Genomic DNA, 21,570 nt, shown 5'->3' on the forward strand with positions numbered 1-21,570 from the left:
GAGGCAGAGGCAGGCGGATCTCTGTGAGTTCGAGGCCAGCCTGGGCTACCAAGTGAGTCCCAGGAAAGGCGCAAAGCTGCACAGAGAAACCCTGTCTCGAAAAACCAAAAAAAAAAAAAAAATACTGACTCAATAATACAGACAGCTGGGTAGTGTAGAAATCTGACAGAAAAGCACAGAGGGAAGTAGACTGTCACCCCATATTATTACTTTGCTGCTGGCTCTGTTCAAGGCCAAGCATGTGCATCTGCTTGGACTATAAATGGATAAGGAACATTCTGATAGGCTTCGTAGTGGCTTTTTAGAAGACATTGTCCCTTAAGTATGTTTGGTACACCTTGATACTGAACACTCCCAAGAGTAATACCAAACTTGCTCAACTTTCATTCATCTGCTGAGAATTTTTTTTATTATAAACACAATAGATTATTTTCCTGAAGAACAGGGTCCTGTGGTCATTTCTTCCCATACCCTGGCATCTTCTTGGTGTACCCCCAAGAACTAAAAGAGTTACAATAGAACAGTGAAGCCATCATGGTTTTGAGTAATCTTTAATGATGTGGGAAATTGGTCTGTGAGCAAACAGAAAAAAAAGCAGGGAAACTGGATAGACACTACAATCCAAATCTGTTTAGACATATGTATTTACATGCTTGCACATTCAAAAGTAGCTGCATTTTTTTTTTCCCCAAGAGGACCGTCTACTGGAGTTTCACGACTTTTACTTCGTTAGCTGTTTTCAGGTGCATTTATTTATAACCAAAATAAAAATAACACAATGTAACTAAAGTAATAGCTAGACAAGCAAACAGACCAAAAAAAAGAGACCGGGTTCGCTGTGGACACAGGAAGCTAGTGAATTCTTCTGGAAGCCTCTCTGACTCCTGACTCTTGTGACAACAGTATCTGGGAGGAATGGCAGGAGTCATTCTGATTAGTTTCTGATTAGTAGAGCTTTACGAAGGCTCTCATTGCAAAGAGAGGTGAGGTTTGGAGGATGCTAGTTTTTTCTCTTAAAATTACTGGAGCCTTCCAGGAGTAATAGGGACTATTTCAAGCATTGTATGGCAAGGCAGCTAATTTAGAAGCTCTTTGAAGACAAGGACCTTTTCTCTTTCTCATGTTTATCTACATAGAGGAAAATGTCTCAATCATAATGTCCAGCAGATGCTGAAATAGAAAGAAAACACAGGGAGAAAATATCAAGTTCCTGGAGGTACAGTCCAGCAAACTTTGGAAGACAATAAGCTTCATTGTGTCAATGCAAGATCTTCACAGAATCGTTGGTTTTAGGGATGGCTGGGTCTTGCTGAACACTAGGAAGAGTGCAGTTTAGAAATGGAGATATCGGAAAGGCAGCTTATGGTAGAGATTATTTATAATTTTATATTTAAAGTAAAGAACATGTATTGATTTGGGGGAGTCAAATGGGATTCTGGATGCTGGAGGTGAGGATCTGGATGATAGAGGAGTCTGGGAGTTACAGTATGGTCATGTGGATGGGTTTTAAATCCTGAGAATCACTTGATGAAATAGTTGGCTTTCTTGTTTATTATTAAAAAGACAGAGTTGTCTTTTAAACATTAGTGATAATCATCTTCATTGTCTCCAAAGCCTATGGTCATCTCTAACCTGTTTATATATTTCTAATCCCTAAATATTAAAACATACATTCATTTCATCTACTTATAAACCAATTGAAAATGCCTTTTGAGGTGTTCTTTTTTTCTTCTTCTTCAATATTTCATTCTCCAGGATTCTATGTTCCTGGTATTAATTACAATCAGTATTTCTCTGGAAAGTGGACAAGAAGTATACTAATATGTTATCACTTCCAGAAAAGAATCTGCAACTATTCAACAGAAAATGCTCACACAAAGCCAGGATAAGGGTGGGGTCAGCAGAGAATAAGAAAGGAGAGCTCTCTAGCAAGGACCCAGCCATTCACTGCAATCCAGACAAGATAATGCAAAGAAAAGGCAGAAAGGCATGTGTACCATGGCTATACTGTGTGTGAGGACACGTGTGTATACCATGGCTATGCTGTGCGTGTGAGAGCACATATGTGTGTAGCATGGCCATGCTTGTGAGGGCACACATGTGTGCACTGTAGAAGATACTCTGTGTAAAGGCACATGTAGCCGGAAGGTTTCTCCGATCCCGCCCGGCCCCGCAGTCCCAGCAGGCACACATGTGTGTAGCACAGCTATGCTTGCATGTGAGGGCACGTGTGTGTATACTGTGGCTATGCTTGTGTGTGAGGGTACATTGTGTACTATGCCTATGCTTGTGTGTGAGGGCATACAGTGTGTATACGGCTATGTTTATGTGAGGGCACACGTGTGTGTACTATCACTATGCCCCAGTAAACTGTCTTTCTAAAGTGTGACTTTCCTAAGCCTAGACACATTCCAGGGTGGAAGACAATTGAAATCCTCGCCTGCATATTTGAGCACCAGGCCATTCTTACATGGAGTTCTACTGAGTCTCAGAGCTCCTGGGGGAAAGTCATTCAAGCTGTAATTCACCCGTTTCTACAACCTGGACCAATCAAAAGCCCTTGACAAGTCTCTCTCATTCCAGTTTCAAGTTATTCTCAAGACACGATGGCCGCATGCAAGTAAGTACTTTATGATTTTCATCAGTGAATGGTGAAAACCAAGACATGCCCATCATGCACTGAGGTGACTTCTCTGAACTAGAGTCCACAGGAGCCTCAGAGTTGAAGATTGGCAATTCTTTACCTAAACTTAAAAATCTAATAGAAAGGAGAATATTGATGAGAATACTGTTTCCCCAAGTCAGAGGCTGCAAAATACAACGTACTCCTGACTTCCTTCAGCAAACCTTACCACAGTGTCCTTCAGGCTTCTCTGCTGATAGGGCTTCCTGTAGCTGTGTGAATACACACATACGGCATCCTACAGCTATGGGAATACATGCACGGTGCCGCATACCCCACAGAGTTGGTAAGACCTTACGGCATGAACTGGATTGCCTGGGCATAGACCCCTTACTTTACTAACTCTGTGACTCGGTGATCACCTCTGCATGCAGTGCCTCAGCTGCCTTGGTGGAGAAACAGGAACCCTGATCGGTAAGACCGTTGACGTCACAGGGCTATGGCCACGAGGGCTAAATGAGCCAGCAGACCCTAGATGCTCAGCACAGTGTCGTGCAAGACGGAACAGCCTACAGATAAGGTCAGGACTAGAGAAAGTACCCTGTGTTTTCGCTTTGCAAACAGGTTGTCAAACGGAGTCATCAGATCCCTGGCTCCCACTTCCCACAAGGAAGCTCAAAGACAACCTTCTAACATGACCTTTAGGGAACATAAAGGTGGCAAAGGCATCAGCTAACGTACCAATGCAAGCTCCTTTCATTAAAACAGAATTCCCTGGTGTTGATCACAACGGTTACTTTCTCAAATATTCTCCCTTCTGCACACTAAACCCTTGGAGCCCAGAGCTGAGAGGGTAAGCCCCATCGCTTCCTCACTTGCTCATGAACAAAACGTTCCATAGAAGACTCCTAGTTGCATCGTTTGTCCAAAGATCCATTCAAAACCACACTGTTTCCTTTTTTTTCTTCATTTCCTGCAAAGTAAAATATTTTTTTTCATGAACTTAGAATTAATATATTTGGATAACTAAGAAAATCATTACCAGAGATATGATTTTATACAAAGACTATTTCAGAGTAATCATAAAGCATCTGGGTGGTGTCTGCTAACATATAAAACCACCTAACATATGTAGTATGAACCAACTAGGTGGAAAAGTCAGACTGTCTGAGTGTGGGATCAGCACTGACCACAGAGCCCGTCCGTACTGTGATTTTTCATCGTGTTAGACACAGTTTAAGAACGGCGACACAGCTTGGGGCACTGATTACAAACTAGTTGGCAGAGATAATCAAAAAGTTACTGAATGCTGACTGACCCATTGTCTGACAAACCTTCCACTCAGGCGTTTATTTTATTCAGATAACCTTGGTCGAGGATAAACCCTACAGAGAAGAGATCACAAAGCCAATTCACAGATAAATGCGGACCTTCCTCACTGATAGCCTCATCTGTCTCAGACCTGGAAACTAGAAATACTGATAACTACCTTCAAAAATTGTAGATTCCTGTTGAGTTTATCCTCTCTATTGTCAGTATGTGTCTCTAGCTGTGGCTCATTTGATTAGGACTGCGGAGCTTGCTAAAATTCACTTACAACTGGATACCAAAGAAGCCAGAAGATGAGAATTTTTGCAAACATAATTCATTGTGTGGCATTGGAGCCAAAGTTTTACATTATTTGAAAAATGAATATTTGCTCAATTTTTTTCTTCATATAAAAAAAGAAATTTGCGCCATGTAAAACTTGGAGAGAATTGGTTTCTGCTAATGAATTTAATGAGCATTTACATACATATACACAGACACACGCATATATACACACACGTATTCAGAACAGGCCATGGGCCGACACTGGCTCTCATCTTTCAGTCCTATCTACCTCCTGGGAGGTTCTACTCCATTTAGACACTGAGCCTCTGTCGAGGGCTAAATAAGAAAGAGGAGACTGGCTCTCCTAAGGCTTCAGCTCAGGTATCGTGCCAAGGTGTTAGTTTAAGGCAGGGTTGAGACACACGCTAATTGGCTTTAATCCCAATGTTACAGGCTAAGGGTTCTCTTAGACGAGCATGGCGCATGCTCCCTTCAGATGGCGCTAGTGAGTCCATCCTTGTCTCCAGCGTCCTTCTCAGGACCCAAGTACAAGGCACCTCGGAGTGAATTCGCTTCTGGTACCCGTGCGTTCTCCTGGCTCAGTCTTTCTGCAGGTTCTGGAGAATTCTCCCTCCAGCTGGGGCTTGAGTGCGGCTGGGAGACTTCCCACAGGGCAGGGCACGGAGGAGGGAAGCCCACAGCGGGCCGTGCGAGCCTGTCTTCTTGAAGGCTCACTTCTTGGAGGCACCTGTTGGAGAGCACTTCTTTTTCTTTGGAATTCCGCCATTTCATCCTTCTGTTCTGAAACCAGATCTTCACCTATCGATAAAATAATCAGGGGGGGAAAAAACCACTTATTCTAGGTACAGAGCTTTAGTGTTTTACTTAGTTCTTTTACTTGGGCCTCATACGTGCTAGGCGACCACATAGTCAGCCCCTTCCTTCAGCGTTTTCAACTGTCCACTGCTTCTACTACACATTCTGCAGAATTCCTTACTGAAAAATCCCTGTGGCTTTTCCTGTGGGTTCCTTGAAAAGCACCAGAAAGATCAACATAACATCCCATGTACACTTCTAAACAGAGTGAGTGTGGGATGATGACCACATGCTATATTTTTGGTGGATTTTGAAATTAATTTTGTTTTAAGTATTTTAAAACATTATTTAAGCTATGCTAATACATATATGCAAGAAAAATTGACTAGTATAGACCCTGTGTGTTTTGATTTGGGGGTATTAGGTTTAGTTGCTTGGTTGACATGGAAGGTATGTGTGTGTGTGTGTGTGTGTGTGTGTGTGTGTGTGTGTGTTATGTTTTCACATGTGTATGTATGCACATATGTGTATGTTCAAGGTGTTTATATATGTATGTATTGTGTGTGTGCTCGTGTGTGTGTATGATGTTTGCATACATGTATTATGTGTATTGCAGGGTGCTTGTACGTGTATGTGTGGTGTGCGTGTGCATGTGTGTGTTTTATGGTTTGATGAGGTATTCATTTCACATCTAAGGAAACTGAGGTTTGGAGAGATTAACCAACTCAAGAGCACACAGCAGAGCAAAGGGAAGAGCTTCAGCGCCTGGTATCAGGCTGTGTTGACATGCAGACCTCACCACAAGCTTTTAACATTAAATTAACAATACATTTTGTAATGCTTTGATAAATGTGGGCTTTATACAGCTTCCAAGTTTTGATTACTCCCAGGATTTATCAAACTATGATAATTAGTTCCAATAAATAGCAAATGATTGTAATTAACCCAGAAGGTGGTTTGATCTGAATCATAACTTCCCCCACCATACCGCAACTTGACTCTGTGATTAACCACCCTATCCACTGTACACTCAGCCATCCTTGACCAGAAGAGTTTCCAACTACTTCCCCGGCATTTCAAAAGCAGAAAAAGTCATTGCCACTACACTACATCCTTGCACTGACAATTTACATTTTCATTTTGAAACAACAACAAAACCCTAGTTAAACTCAGTGAGTCTAGAAAAATGAATGCTTGAAAGGCAATTCTAGGATAAAGGGGATAACGGGATGAGAGAGACTAGAAAAGGATGGGCATTCAGGTATCAGAACATACTATATACATGTGTGCAACTATCAGCAAACAAACTCAATCATCATTTATAAAACACTTCCATTAGAAAAAACGTTTACCCAAGAAAATAATTATTAAAATATAGCAACCAAGAGGGCTGGGGATGCCTCTCAGTGAACAGAGCACTCCCCTAGCATGTGCAAGGCCTGAATCAAACCCCAGAACCACCCAAACCAAACACGGTATCACATGCCTACAACCCCAGCACTCAGGAGGCAGACACAGAAATAGCTGGAGTTCAAGGTCATCCTTGGTTGGCTAGGAAGTTTGAGGTCAGCCTGAAGCTACATTAGATTCTACTTTTAAAAATCACACACACACACACACACACACACACACACACACACACACACACACACACGGAGATGGTCCTTCTACACTGACTAAACAGTCTCTTCAACGTTTCCCTCTAAATGACTACACAGGACATGGACTCCAGGCACCTGAGTGTCAATGACCACTGAGTCAGTTACAATGCAGAGAGACCAGCTTTTGCTAAGAAAACAGCTCTAAAGCTCGCACACCAGGACACTCTGAATGCATTTATAATTAGCAGCGGCCATTGGCTCCTGGAAAACTTGCCAAGTTCTTCCTGTGCGTCTTCACCCAGAGTGCTCTTCCCATAGGTGTATCTGCTTTGCTCAACACACACTTGCTTTCTTTCATTCTTCTTTCCTTAGTGCACACGTGTGTGTCTGTCTGTCTGTGTGTCTGTGTGTATCTGTGTATCTATGTCTGTGTCTGTGTGTGTGTATGTGTGTGGCTGTGTGTGTGTGTGTGTGTGTCTGTGCATGTGTGTGTCTGTGTGTGTATGTATGTGTGTGTCTGTGTATGTATGTGTCTGTGTGTACATCTGTGTATGTGTGTCTGTGCATGTGTGTGTCTGTGTGTATGTATGTGTGTGTGTGTGTGTCTGTGTATGTATGTGTCTGTGTGTGCATCTGTGTGTGTGTGTGTGTGTGTGTGTGTGTGTGTGTGTGTGTGTGCGTGTGTGTGATGTGCATGGAGGGAGAGAGACATCAGGATACAGAACAAAGCTTGATTTAAGTAATCTCTGAATAAAAAGCCATGAAATAATTTCTTCACAATCAATGGAGGAATACATATATTTAGTGAAATACACAGAAGTCAAACATCTCTCAATGAACACAAAAACAACTCCAAGTGGATTAAATAGCTAAACATAAAAAGAAAACTACAAAATTTCTAGAAGAAAGTACATGAGATTGTAATTATAGTCTTGAGGACACAAATTCCTTTTAAAGCAATCATCAAATAATGAAGACGACAAAGCAGAGAAGACAGAGCTGGCTACATAAAATAGACATTTCTGTGCAAATAAACACACTAGAAACATATGAAAAAACAAAAAAACACTCAAAAGAATTCAAAGTAGGAATCTGGGAGATATTTGCATACATAGCTTCCCAGCAGTATTACCTATAATATCCAAATATTAGAAATAATCAAGATCATCAATAGATGAATGGTTATGCAGATATAGTACATCCCTACAATGGAACATGATTCAGCTTTGGGAAGAAAGGTAATTCTGAAACTTGTAACAATATAGATGAACCTGAAGACATTGTTAAGGAAATTAATTCAATTAATAAAATGCTGTATGAGTCCACTCATACAAAATTCTTATACTCAATATGTCTCTCTCTATACTACAACAGAAAACAGAATGGTAATTGGTAGGGTCTTGGGCTGGAGGAAAGGAGGAGGTGTTAAGTTTGGGGTAGTTGGGAGGGGACTGAGGTAGGGGAATAAGGAGGTACTGGGAGTTGATACAGTTTCAGTGTTACAAGATGAAAAAACTCTGGAGATGAATTGTGGCAACAGTTATGGGACAGTGTAAATGCACACAGTGTCACTGAAGTTAGAACTTTGAAAGGTTAAAATGTTGTGTCTTGTATACATATTTTACCACAGTAAAGAAACACACAAGTGTGGACAGAGATGCTAAAATATCTGTAACAAGAAAGTGGAGCTAACCTCAATATTCTAAATATCTTGATTAATATCCCAAATAATTGCTGCATGTCAATGAAAGTACAACCAGTGGAAAATATACAACTATAAAAAGCCAATTCATATACTGCACATTGCCAATAAATTATCAAAAGCCTCTAAAATTCTAGTAGCTAGGAAAATTCAAACTAAGAAATAATAATAAATGCAACCATCTACAAGGTTGATAAGGCTTTTCAAAGTAATAAAGGATAAAGGGTTTGCAATAAAAGGACTCATATGACTGGAAATTTTATATAAATCAGTATCTAGATTGATCTAAGACTCTTTGGAAGGACTTTTAATCTTTTAGAATTTGAAATATATACATGAACATTTTAATATATAAATTCTGCAGGGTTTCTCTGTATAGCCTTGGCTGTCCTGGAACTCACTCTGCAGACCAGGTTGGCCTTGAACTCACAGAGATCTGCCTGCCTCTCAAGTGCTGGTATTAAAGGTGTGTGCTACCACTACCTGGCTACAAAACGTATTTTTTAAATACACAAAGAAATACAATGCCAAAAACCCAGAAGTAACTCAAAGCTTGGAATGTCTTATATGTCCACAGGGTGATGTGTAGTGAGGTTCACATGAGATAAAATGAAAAAGATCTACAGGTCAGGCACAAAGGACCCATCTTGTAACACTTGAGAAAAGGAGCCAAACAGTCTACATGGCCAACTGTGCTGCCTATGACAGCCAAATCTGGGAGGAATGCATGTGATTGTCATCAACAGAATGGCTTGTGTTACCATGCAGTGGTGATACAGCAAAGTAGAGCAGAAACACTTGCCATGGTATAAAGAATCTCCCCTAAGAAAATGCTGCAGAAGCCACATACAAAGAACTCGTACTAAAAGGATCTGTTTACACAAGAGGTAGAAATGTGTACTACACTCATCTACCACGCTGGGAGCTGAGATGGTGTGTGACCTTGAAGAACACAGACTGACTAGGAAGGGCTATCAGAGCTTCCCTGACTTGTGAAAAGCCAAAAAGGACACACAGAGGCCATCACACTGACAAATATAGTTAGTCACACACATACACATTCCAGGTACCAACTTTTTTGCAGAGCAAGGATAATACAATGAATAGCAAACACTTCTTAGGATCCTTGCAGGCATTAAGGGACATCAAATGCTGGGTCACCAGTAAGCATCATGCAAGCATGAGAGTAATTGCAATTTGTGCATATCCATCCTATGTACAAATTTATGTTGAGTCTGTTGTTTCAGTAAACTGGACCAAGGAGCATTTATAAATAGCAGTAAAAATGAAGCTGGATTGGAGAGATGCAAGGTGGACTTTCATTTGTAACTTCAAGTTCCCTTCTGTATGCCATAGCTGATCAGCATGGAAGTTAATAAAATGCTAAATTATTTATTCAATGCTCCCCTAAATTCAATACAAGAAGCATTCATTCTGAGATACCTGAACTTTTGAAACAATATAATTAAGTGAAACTATGTGCTTGGGTTTACGAGCCATTGTTTTCCTTGGTGTGGGGAGACTGTAGCCTTCCCTACAGCTTATAAATGACTGGGATTTGATATCAAGTGTCTCTGTAGCATGCTGCACAGATGTCAGAGACGCTCACGCTCACTCAGCACACGGCAAGGTGGAATGCAGCCCCTTCCATCTCTCAGCATCTGCTTCAAGCTGACAGACAACCCTGGGCTCCCCCTGAAATCCTGACCTGCGTATTTTCTCCGCTCTGACCATGGGTCTTCTCATCCCTGCCAGTGGCACTCCAGCCAAGCCCAGGGAGGCCTCTGCCACCCACTCTCCTGCCCATGAGGGAGGTCTGTCACCTGACTTCCTGGGGTTGCGGACTTTGCCAAGGCTGCTGCCTCTGGACGGGAGCATGGGAGGCATAGATGGCCGCAGCTCTATAAATAGCTTTTCCAACTACTGACCCCCCTCCCCTTCCAGTCTCACACGTCACGGCAATGTTGCTATCTCACCTCCACAGGGTAAGTGACTTCCGGGGATGCCAAGAGTGTGACCATCCACCAAGCACAGGGTCACAAACAAAGTAGACCCTAGAGATATAGCCACTGATCCATTCATATGCAAAACGGCTCTGACACTCATTAAATTCAGACTGAGCAATCAATTAAAGTTATGGACTAATAGCCCTCTACCACACAACATACTGCTTCGTACAACTATAAAGTATTGGGGATGGCATGGCAGCTTGTGGAACACACCATTTCCCCAGGGAAAGCAATCAAGGGTAATAGGAATTTCACACACTAGGACACGTTTGACATAGTGTCTTTTCCCCTTCGGCTCCTTCACACCAATTCAAAATATCCTGGTGGATGTGGGTCTATTTGGGAAGTGGAGCGCCTGTTGCATTTCAGCGACCACCATCCCCTTCAGCTAGATGCCTTCGTACTGGCTGGTTTTTATGTCAACTTGGCACAAGCTACAGCCCTCTGAGAGGAAGGAACCTCAGTTAAGGAAATGCCTCCATAAGATCAAGCTGTAGGCAAGCCTGTAGGGTATTTTCTTAACTAGAAATTGATGTTGGAGGGCCCAGCTCATTGTGGATGGAGCCACCCCTGAGCTGGTGGTTCTCTGTTTTGTACGAAAACAGGCTGAGCAAGCCATGTGGAGCAGGCTAGTAAGCAGCATCCTTCTATGGCCTCTGCATCAGCTCCTGCCTCCAGGTTCTGGCTGTATCTGAGTTCCTGTCCTGACTTCCTTCAATGGTGAATGGTGACATGGAAGTGTAAGTCAAAAAAACCCTTTCCTCCCCAAGTTGCTGGTTCATCACAGCCGTGGTAACCCTAAGACATCTTTATAGGGTGGGCAACCTGCACAGCTGTAGATGGTGGCTCAAGGTTAAGGAAACCAGAGTCCACATTAGGCTGTCTGGGGTGGAAACCTAGATCCCAAACAGCTTTGCCTCATGACACTGGACCTACATTCAATCTTCTGCATTTCTCCATCCAGAAGATAGACAGGATTGCAGGGAAGGAGGGTACTTATATAGAAGATGACAGAAAAACGCTAGTGTTCTATGAGCTAATTGGCCACCTTGGGAGAATCCTTCACTCCCAAAATTTGCATTCATAACTGTGTGGAACATTAGTGAGCAAGGAAGATGTAGATGCTGCAGATGTGAAATATGCAGGATAATGATACCCATGCAGAGGGGCCCTGGAGCCTCATATTCACTCTCTGATTTGGGATTGAAAAAGAAAAGGAAGACAGGAAAAGTGGTTACTGCTTTTGAAGAGAATTATTTAGTCTGCTTCTCTGGGTATAAAGATAACACACACACACACACACACACACACACACACACACACACACGAGGGGGGATGAGAATCATGTGATGCATCCTTGGTACTTCCCTTCATTTCAGAAAAATGCATGTTGTAGTTCAGCCTTGCCATCTCAGTGTGTGGATCTGTCTCCACACAGGACTTGTCCCATGTGTCTCTATCTACTGAAAATTCAGACCAAACACTTCAGAACATTTCGGGGCATGGCACAGTACCACACCTGACACAAGACATTCTTGCCAAAAGAACAAACTTCATCACGCTCCTGCTGAAACTAGGAATACGGGGCATCTCCCTCCTCATTGGTACCTGTGACTCCTTCAGTCCCAAGCTGACAGCAAGTTTCCTTCGGTCTGTTTTGCTGATGTACTTCTGCTTCTGAAACATTTTCTCCAGAGCCTTTCTCTGGTCCTCTGAGAACACAGCTCTTCTTAAAATCCCCCTTCGAGCTTTGGAATTTGAGTCCTGGGTGAGCAGAGGCAGCCCATGTTCTTCTCCTGGCAGAGAGGGAAAATGAAAAAGGGCACCAGGGTTAGAGAAAATTAGCCCCTCTGCCTATCAGAGTGGTAGTACCTCCTAGTGAGCACAGTGGCTGGCTGTTTCCTCTCTACAGCAAGAGCTAAGCTGCTTAAGCTCTCCAGGTCCCAGACTTCTCTGAGGACCTGATAAATGCTGATCATGGAATATGCTCCAGGGAGCCAATAAAATAGCACAAAAGTTAGCTCAATGCCCAGCCCTAGCAAGAGTCCCATGAATCTACTTCCCCCTTGGTAGCTCACTTGGTCCTTACATGGATCCTATAAATGCCACACCAACCACTCCCTAGATAAAGTGCTTGGAGTGACGCAGGTCCAATTCTATACAAAGGACACAAAACTCTGATGCCTCTCTGATGTTCTTGGTTCAGCCTGGCTCTTTCCTCTGCGTTTTGGCGCCCTTGATTTATGACTATATCCAACCTAACAGTGCAGGCAAATGTATTCAACATTAGGAGAAAAAGGCAGCTACTCAAAGAAATGGATAAACTACCCAGCAGATAAAATCTTGAGGACCCATTAATGATGAAGACTAAGGACAGACAGCAACAAAGGAAGAACCGCACATAGTGTTTTAAAGCATGCCAGCGAGATGTGTACTGCGCTTACAACCAGGAAAGAGTGCCAAGGAGAATCGGGGGAAAGGACCAAACAGAACACTACTGTGAGTCATTGCAGAAACATGGACATAGAATTCATGCCCACCGTCTACAGTTTAAGCTTGTATCCTTTACCCAGTGGGGAACAACTTGGCAGAGGTGATGCAGAGGCGCTGAGTGAGGGATGTCCTTAAGGTGCTCACAGTTGATGAGTAGAGGCTCAGGGGCTCTGACAGCAAGATGACACGTGAGCATCCCAGACAGCACAGAGCAACAAAGCAATGACCAGGGCAGGAGAGGCCATAGACAACACACAAACAGCCTTAGAGCAGGAGAGACCAACCAGCCAATCAGCAATGGCCAGGGCAGGAGAGACCATGGACAACATACAAACAGCCATAGAGCAGGAAAGACCAACCAGCCAATCAGCAATAGCCAGGGCTGGAGAGGCCATAGACAACATACAAACAGCCACAGAGCAGGAAAGACCAACCAGCCAATCAGCAATAGCCAGGGCTGGAGAGACCATAGACAACATACAAACAGCCACAGAGCAGGAGACACCAATTAGCAATGTAGAAATGAAACGCATTCAAATATCCCTACAACTTTCAAGAGAAGCCCTTAGAGTTTCAAGAGAAGCCCATAGCAAATTATTTTTAGGGAAAAAAAAAAAAAGGAGCAAAGATTCCTACAGATGGTCTAAAGGTGCAGTTATAACATTCTGGGGGTGGGGGCTGGGGGCATGGACTGAAATCAGACCTCACCCTCCAAAGAACAGACCTACTGAACCCATAGCTAAATTCAGGTAATAACTGAGAAAGCCCAGTTTCTCAGGCTTCGGTGCACGAAAATGAACAGTAGCCACCAACGAACAAGCAGAAGCTATGGCAAACACAAAGACCATTATATCCTTCATGGGTGCCCCCTTCCCCGCCCTCACCCCCATGCCACATCTCACCCACGTATCATTTACCTCGGCAACCCAACACAACCCTTTTCCATTAACAATGCACCAGGAGTCCATGTGAGGTTAATTTAGCCTCTCTGGCTTCCTGACCTCACCCTGGGCAGCTGCCCTATGACTATTGTTACAGGAGGCCCTCAATAGGCCTCTCCAGGGGCACATGCTCCCCATGCATCCTGACTACCAATATGCATGAAGCTTACAAGTCGGTAAAAATACAGAGGAGTAAGGACAGAGTGGCAAACGTAAGCCCCAAGGTAGGTCATTATAGAAGTATGGACAAGTAACCCATTTTCCAGTAGAAAAAGCAACCACTGTAGCAACCTTTTTTTTGGGGGGGGAGGGGGGTTTCAGAGTTCCTGCATATCCCTCCTGTAGTTCCTAACCCTGCCATGTTTCATTCCAAACTCTGTTCCCAATGTGGGCTACCCAAGGGTCATACAGCCCAGCCCACTTCTAAGAAGCCCTGTTGTTTCCACATTAAAAAACCAATCTATAGACTGCTAGTCCTCATCCCACCCCCACGGCTTTGTAAGGAAGGCAGAGGCACCAGGATAGGGAACAACATTGAATCTAGACAGCTTCGGATTCTCAGGAAAATTCTTTCAGGATAACTCGAGCTGGAGGCCATCAACAGCCCTTCGAGAAGGAAAACTCTTTGATCCTCCTAATGAACTCAGTCACTTCTCAGAGCTGGAGGAGGCAGAGCCACTTGTTCGACACAGGCCTCTCCAACGGGCCAGCTAAAGTGCCACCAGCCTCCATTACTGTTCCTCAAATTTCTCTATGAAAACCTGGAGTCTGTGTCTCTGGGGCCTGATGCCAGTGTTCCCCTACTGAGGAGGGTGTGGTGTTGTCTGCGGGCCTGTGTCTTCCTGCTGTGCTGTCCTTAACTGCTCAGCTCCCTCTTCCAGAGGTTTCTATCCCTCATCTCTCCAGTGAAGAGATTCCTCACCACAATTTTCAAACATGTGTGTATGCATCTGTGGGTGTACGCATCTGTGTGCCTGTGTTTGTATGGATTCTGTAGATCTGTCTGGCCTGTCCTAGGAGAATCTAAAACCTATCCTCAAGCCTCCATATAATCCAGGATTTGGACTTAGGATTCTACTCCATTTAGACCTTCTTCACCAAGTTGGGTGTGGTGACTGTAGAGGTCTTTCACTGTCTGCCTTCCTCTTAGCTTGGTTTTTACTACTCAATGTGCCTTTTAAAGGGTTTCCAGAGCCATTCACGGGCAATCTGAGCCTTGCAGAGTTCAGTAGGAGTTCGGTCTTCTCCTCTGCACAGTCTGTGGCTAAAGCACACCCACATCCCAGTCAGAGTCTGCAGACACACACTGAGATGGCATTGCACTTCTTTGCCCCACTTTGCTCTATCCAGTCCACCCTCCCCTCTCCTGTTCTGTACTTGGGCCCTTGATTAGGGAACTGAAAATCAGGATTTTGTAAGCAACCCTATATTTGACTTCAAGTGATATTCAGGGAATGGGTTATAGGCAAGCATCCCACAGGCCTAGGAAGTCCCACTATTACTGACTAGGCTGAACCCTCAGGCAGAAAATGCCTCTGCCTCTCTAGAGCTTTGAATAGGGCCATCAACTTGGAAAGCCTATAGTTTTCCGTCTCTGGTCCTTCAAACATTCCTCTTGGTTGACCAAATGTCATTTATCTGTGCAACATCACTCCATCACTTTTGAGAAGTCAATACCTAGATTCAAATTATCTACAAACTCCATTATCTTCTTTCTAAATTAAAATGAAATGTATCCCTCCGAAGATCTTAGAATGGTTAAATCAAATCTCTGTATGTGTTAGATATTTTACACTCGTGTGCACATATGTGCCAAGAACTGCATTCAGTCTCTCCTAGGTTTTCACAGCTCTGGGCAGTTTCTTCAGACTATCCATCGCTCCAGCTGAGAGCAGTAAAACCAACCCCCAGGTCAGGTGGCAACAATATTATTAATCAGACCATTGCCAGTCTTTGACAGTGAGACCCACAGAGCCAACCTACATCCACCTGGTAAAAATAATGCTCCTTCCCTGCTGCCTTCCACTCAGACTTGGAGTGGATATGATGTTCCCTTAAGTTTTAACAAGGAAAAAAGAAGGCAATAATGAGCTGGAAATGTCAAATATAAGTGCATCTTCTAGGAAAAGGCTGAGTAGTTTGTCCCAGTGACAGGCTTTCTCTGCTCAGACTTACATAAAGTTGGCTCCAAATTGAAGTTCTGTTTTCTAGGGCATAAAATTCTTGAAAGGTCAAGTTGGGTACTCAAAGGCAAAATGAAGTAATTATCTAATTAACTCAATTTGCTAGCCTCCCTAATTAAGATTTCAATGTTTCAAGGTAGCTTTAAAAAAAAAAAGTCATTACCTACATCATTTCCACAACTTTCCTTTTCATTATACCTGAGAAATGTGTTATTTTTGAAAATAAGTTTATGAATGTAATATCAAAGATTTTGCCATGCAATGCTTTAGGGGAGGGGCCAGCTTTTACTGGTGCCTTTCAATTTTCTCTACTGTTCTCAGTGTTTTAGCATAGTGCTGAAACAGCCTATTAAACCCTTTACTGCATGTGAGAAGGGCACCGGGCAAATGATGGCTTCCACATTGCAATAAGAAGTCAAGCCTGAATCTGAGACGTCGAGAAAAACCTCAATCGACATGAAACAAATGAATCACGGTATGAGTGGAGAAGGCATTTCACTTGCTTAGCTGCAGATGTGCTGACCCGATCCTGGGCTTTGGGAAAACGTGAAGTCAACACTGTGAAATAGCAATGGCACCCATGAGTTTCATCACTTGTTAAAACTTTCAGTACAAACCTCAGTTTTGGCTGTCCAAGCGGAAACTTAACACAAGTTTACTTGAACAGTTCATTTTCTTTCTCTTTTTTTTTTTTCTGCAATGGAAAATTATTTAGCAACTTGGACATAAACACTTATTATTTTAAAAAAGAAAATCTAGTAAATTCCTTTAGTAGAAAAAGCACTTCAGATGTAAAGCTCATTAGCTGGGCCCTGGTTATCATGGTTGTTTTTGTAGAATTCTTTATGGACAGCAAGATCCCACCATATTATTAGCTGTTGCCAACTCGAATGAGTATTATAAACAGGAAAATAAGATATTCATTTCAGGGTTATAACTAATAATGTGACACAGCACCACTTATTAAAAACACATGTAGGATCTCTAAATGGTCTTAAAAGGCCAGCATTAGGAGGACAGACAAGTCAAGGGCAGCATTTTCTATCCTTGATCCGAACTGCACTGATCTTTCAAGCCATGTGTTTATTTATTTATTTATTTATTTTACCAACATAAACACAGGGCTTTAAGCCCTGAGGGATGAGCATCATTTCCAACAGCTAAGCAGAGGGGATCGAGTGTGAAGAACTGAGAACTAATGAGAGAAAATGGGACCTGCTTAAAGTAATCATCTGAGCTCTTGAGAAAATGACGTGCTCTATTAAACTGGCCTGATGATTTTTTTCCTATTTATTAAACTGGCCCAAACTTTTATGGGTTAGAGACGCTTTTAAAACACCCCTATAAAATAAGTACACCATGCTGCCATGTACACTCACATGTCTGAACATCCCTGTCACATGAAACTTTGGTGCCTCTTTCCACACACCTGAACTGTGGCATTAGCAACCTTCTGAAGGAAAAGATACCAAGACGGAGTAAGTGAAACAAAGTGTGAGACCCCGTTAATAGACAGAGGTGCCTCTGAGATGAGGTTCTTAACATCTGGGTTTGTGTCTCCTCCAGACATCTTTGCCTGCCACTCCAATATCTGGTGATAAATGGTTCCTTAATTTGCACAAGTTTTCAATCGCCCTTGTAGGGGACCACCTTGAAGGAGCGAGTAAAAGGTTTAGTCATGGTTTCTATCCCACTATTCAAATTCAATACATTCCAGTTAAATCGACAATTAATAGGTCACTGCTAAAATAGCCGTGTATCAGTCCTGGTTAATAAACAATCCCCACAGTTGATAATGGGCCCTGTGTATTCAGCAAGTCCCTATATACAGTCAGCTCGGGCACTAAATCCCCTTTCAGGTGGACAGGGCTATATGGGAAGATGAGCTAGAATGAGTCTATAAAAGTCAGTTTCATTCATTGCTTTATTTTCAGTCAAGAGCTTTAAATGGTGTCCAGAAATTCACTTGGAATGTGAAGCAGGAGAAAAGACTGACACACAGAGCCTGGCTTTATGACCACACAAAAGGACAAATGACCCTTGCCCAAGCCCTCTCACTGTGCAATGGTCCCTAAAGTTCATCGGCAGAGTGAAAAATCGTGGTGAGGTCGCGTGTGGATGAGTCCAGCAAAAGTGAGGATTGGTCACGGGTCTGTCACCCATTGTAGCCACGTCCCAGCCGTGTAAAGCGCTCTGTGGGAAAGTATCAGCCCCCTAAAGAGAAGCTCAGAGGCCTGCAGCTCATTAAACAGCAGCATTTGCTGCCTCGCTTGTTGGGAGTCATTTTTTTGTGGGGCAACTGCTCTCCTGAAACATCCATAAAAACGCAGGAACACGTACGGGGCGGTGGGGGTTGAAAACGGCCATGCGGCTGTGGCTCGGGACTCCTCGCCCTCGCTCCATCCACTCTCCCCTGGCGTGGGTGTGTACCTGTGGGAGTGCCTTCTCCTCCCTCCACGGCCCGCCTCACTCTAAAGCTCATCCTGTGGATTCGGCTGACATCCCAGGACACCTGTATGCCCGAGAGAGTGCGGGCACCACGCTGCTGCTCTGTTCGGTTCCTCCTCTTCTTTGCCAGACACTAGTGCATTTTTGCTTTTAGAACGTCTAGAGACCAGTTCCCTGAAAACATTCCCTACAACCCCGGTCTGTTTTCCTCAGGAAGACAGAGGCAAGAATTTACCCCCCCGCCCCCTTATAACCTCCAGTTTCTAAGTGTTTTCTAGACCTGTAACTTTCTGAGTCTTCTGAAGCCGAATGGGAACGCCACACAGCCACTCTCTTTACCCACTTTCCCCGCTTCTTTAAAAGAAAGAGCCAAACTGGTCCCTCTGAGATCTTTTATATCAAATGGAAAACAAGCCCTTGCCTTGGCCTGTCAGCTCCGGGCTTAGTGTGGCCGAAAACCCTCTCACAATTGTCCACTGTGCCGGGGTTTGATAATCTCTGGAAACCTCCTGAATAGGGTCGCTGTGATTTTAAGTGAGGAATTAGCTCCTTGCCGCTGCACTGCCAATTAGCTTCCCGGAGCACATTAAACCCTGCTGCTTCGGTTTACAGAATAACTGAGGCATTGCTGATGGAGCATTAAAACTTACTTGGAAAAGCTGTGGGGGAGGCGGGGCGCCTGCAGGACCCACCGCAGCACGCCGAGTAGAAGGGCAGAGCGCTCAGGAGGAAGGGTTTGGAAGGCACTGCAGAGAGAGCATGGATCTCATTGATTAACCGTTCCTCTTACACAGTCTCCAAACCTCCAGCTTTCCCCCAAGGCCCTGAGTAAAAGCACTCCATGGCTGAACCTTACCTCGGTTCTAACTTGTGCTGAAATTAAAGTCATTTGGAAATGTCAAAGGTCTTGCCAAGTACTTTCCTCAGGATTTGGAGGATGTTGTGGAAAGACTCAAGGCCGTGTGGTTGTAATTACAAATAATGAATAGCGACTGTTCTTTTATACAAGGCACACTAGAGTGATAATATGCAAGGGGCATCTGCAATGGTGGACTCATCGGCATCCGCCCTGGCCAACATGGCAGCTTCTGGCCAAACGGAATTGCCAAGCTCAAATACGGCTAGCATGAGCAGGTACTAAATCTTCAGACAAAATTAATTTAAATTTAAAGAGGCTCTTGTGGCTAAGGATTACAACATTAAATGGCATGGTTCTAAACGTTCTACTTACCAAGAAACAATTTAAATGCCTGGTTTTTGAAGAGATTATATCACATCAGTGTTCATTTTCATGTTATATGAAAGATGTAGTTAACTGGATTCCCAAGACAGTAAGAACTAATTTACTGAACAGTTCCTTAGTAAAAGTACTGTTTCTGATTCCGGTCACTTGTTTTAAAGTATGTAAGAACAATTACATTGCCTCTCAAGGTAAATCTAGTTACCTGAAAGCATGTTTACAATGTAGTGAGTCATCCCCTAATTCTGTCCTGTTTAGTTTATTCAAGCATATGATTCATAAAGCTGTTAAGACATGTTCATGGGACCCTGCACATGTGAGGAGGAGGTCTAATTGGGTGTCTAAACAGTCATGAGGGTTTTTTAATATGATCATATATTGTTCTGACATTTTGACTACACCATCACAGACATAATAATCATTTGAATCTAATATTCAAGAAAAAAATTTGAACTCCATAGAAAAACAGCTATGAAGACTATCATAGACTCTAATAGGTATTGTTATTGAGAACTAAGTGCTAAGACTGGTTAAATGTCTTCTACATACCATGTCCTTTAATAAAATGCATTTAGTACAGTATAAATACGGGGGTCACCATTTCCTGAAGGTAGGCACCTGCTTTTACCCTGACATACAAAGCAGCATTACCTGATATATTATAAACAGTCAGATTTTCAAGAACTGAATAAATGAGCTTTAAAATAAAGAACAGGAAACTTCCCAGGTCTTCTAAGGAAATGGAGATAAAACATTAACTTTATTCTGCTCCCCAAGAACACCCTCAAATATGGTATCTCTTGAGACTGATGACCTTGAAATCTAAATTTCAAATGAAAATAAAGGTTTTGTTTTTTTTTTTCTCTTGTGTTCAGATGGCAACATCTTTCCTTTTCTGGATCACACCAGGGAATCTTACTTAGATTGGATATGCCTACACTCCTTTTTAAAGAACACAGTATTTTCAGACGTTCACTTTTATCAACCAAAAAAGCATGTATTTATTTGTACTGATTTCTTTAAAGGGTATGATAAGACAAATAGATTGCCCAAGAAAAAAATATTTATGGTATTTGTAGAAGCCTGAGGGCCTCAAAATTGTAAACTAGTTAGAAACCAGTACCTATCCCTCCTATCACACAATGTTGAGATGTCAATATTAATGTTTTTACATTTTAAATAAATTTCTAAAAAAAGTTAAGTGTTCTTAAAATTTGAAACTAAGCAAAGACATGAAATGACAAATGATTTTGATTTTCTAAAATTAATTAAAAATAGCTTTATTACTATTATGAATTGTTCTTAGTGTTGACCATAAACCATCACAGAAATGATAAATAATTTTATATGAGTTTTATTTACATTTTGTATTATAAGAGTAGTCCATGGAATCTTAATGTGGCCACCTGAACAAGATCTGCATAATGACACCAACTGACATTCCAACATGGATGGAGAAAATCTCACAAGGCCCCACTCCTAAATGAAGAGCTACAGGCAACTGGCAGCCACTAAGAGAGGAAGAAGAGGTCTTCTCTAGGGACAAGCTGCCTGATGTTGTCCAGACCCAAGTGGTCAACCTTAAAGACACACAACGTATAAGCAGCACTGAAGGGACTCCACATATGGGCGGGGGGAGGTATCACAATAATAATGAAAGAAGTCATGAAGTTGAGAGGTAATCAGAGGATTTGGGAGTTGCTGAAGGCAGAGAGTATGGGCTGAAAATGATGTAAATACAGTAGCCATATACGAAATTCTCAAAAAAATAAAGTTAACGAAGAGTATGGCATCTTTAAGTAATATTTCCATTACTGCTATGCATATATGAAACACCTTGAAAATGGTAATGTATTCCTAGGTATAAAAATGTTTTCAAACATTTTTAACTCACTACCTCTCCAAAATGAGCATTCTTTAC

General features: G+C 42.6%; 1 protein-coding gene across 2 annotated transcripts in view; it reads right to left on the reverse strand.

The window, feature by feature from the left end:
- Window positions 1-535: 535 nt before the first annotated feature.
- Window positions 536-21,570, reverse strand: part of Dbx2 (developing brain homeobox 2) — a 33,676-nt gene continuing 12,641 nt past the window's right edge. The window contains exons 2-4 of one of the 2 annotated variants that reach the window (XM_052748761.1): window positions 19,060-19,155; window positions 11,953-12,140; window positions 536-5,035 (exon numbers count right to left, since the gene is read on the reverse strand). In XM_052748761.1, the coding sequence (XP_052604721.1) occupies window positions 4,709-5,035; window positions 11,953-12,140; window positions 19,060-19,155 (611 nt within the window). In that variant the 3' untranslated portion in view covers window positions 536-4,708. The remainder of the gene's footprint in view (window positions 5,036-11,952; window positions 12,141-19,059; window positions 19,156-21,570) is intronic. The other variant, XM_052748762.1, reaches the window with a different exon arrangement.

This window comes from Peromyscus californicus, unplaced genomic scaffold (genome assembly GCF_007827085.1).
Source record: "Peromyscus californicus insignis strain IS unplaced genomic scaffold, ASM782708v3 Scaffold_20__1_contigs__length_68692818, whole genome shotgun sequence".
Taxonomy (NCBI): Eukaryota; Metazoa; Chordata; class Mammalia; order Rodentia; family Cricetidae; genus Peromyscus; species Peromyscus californicus.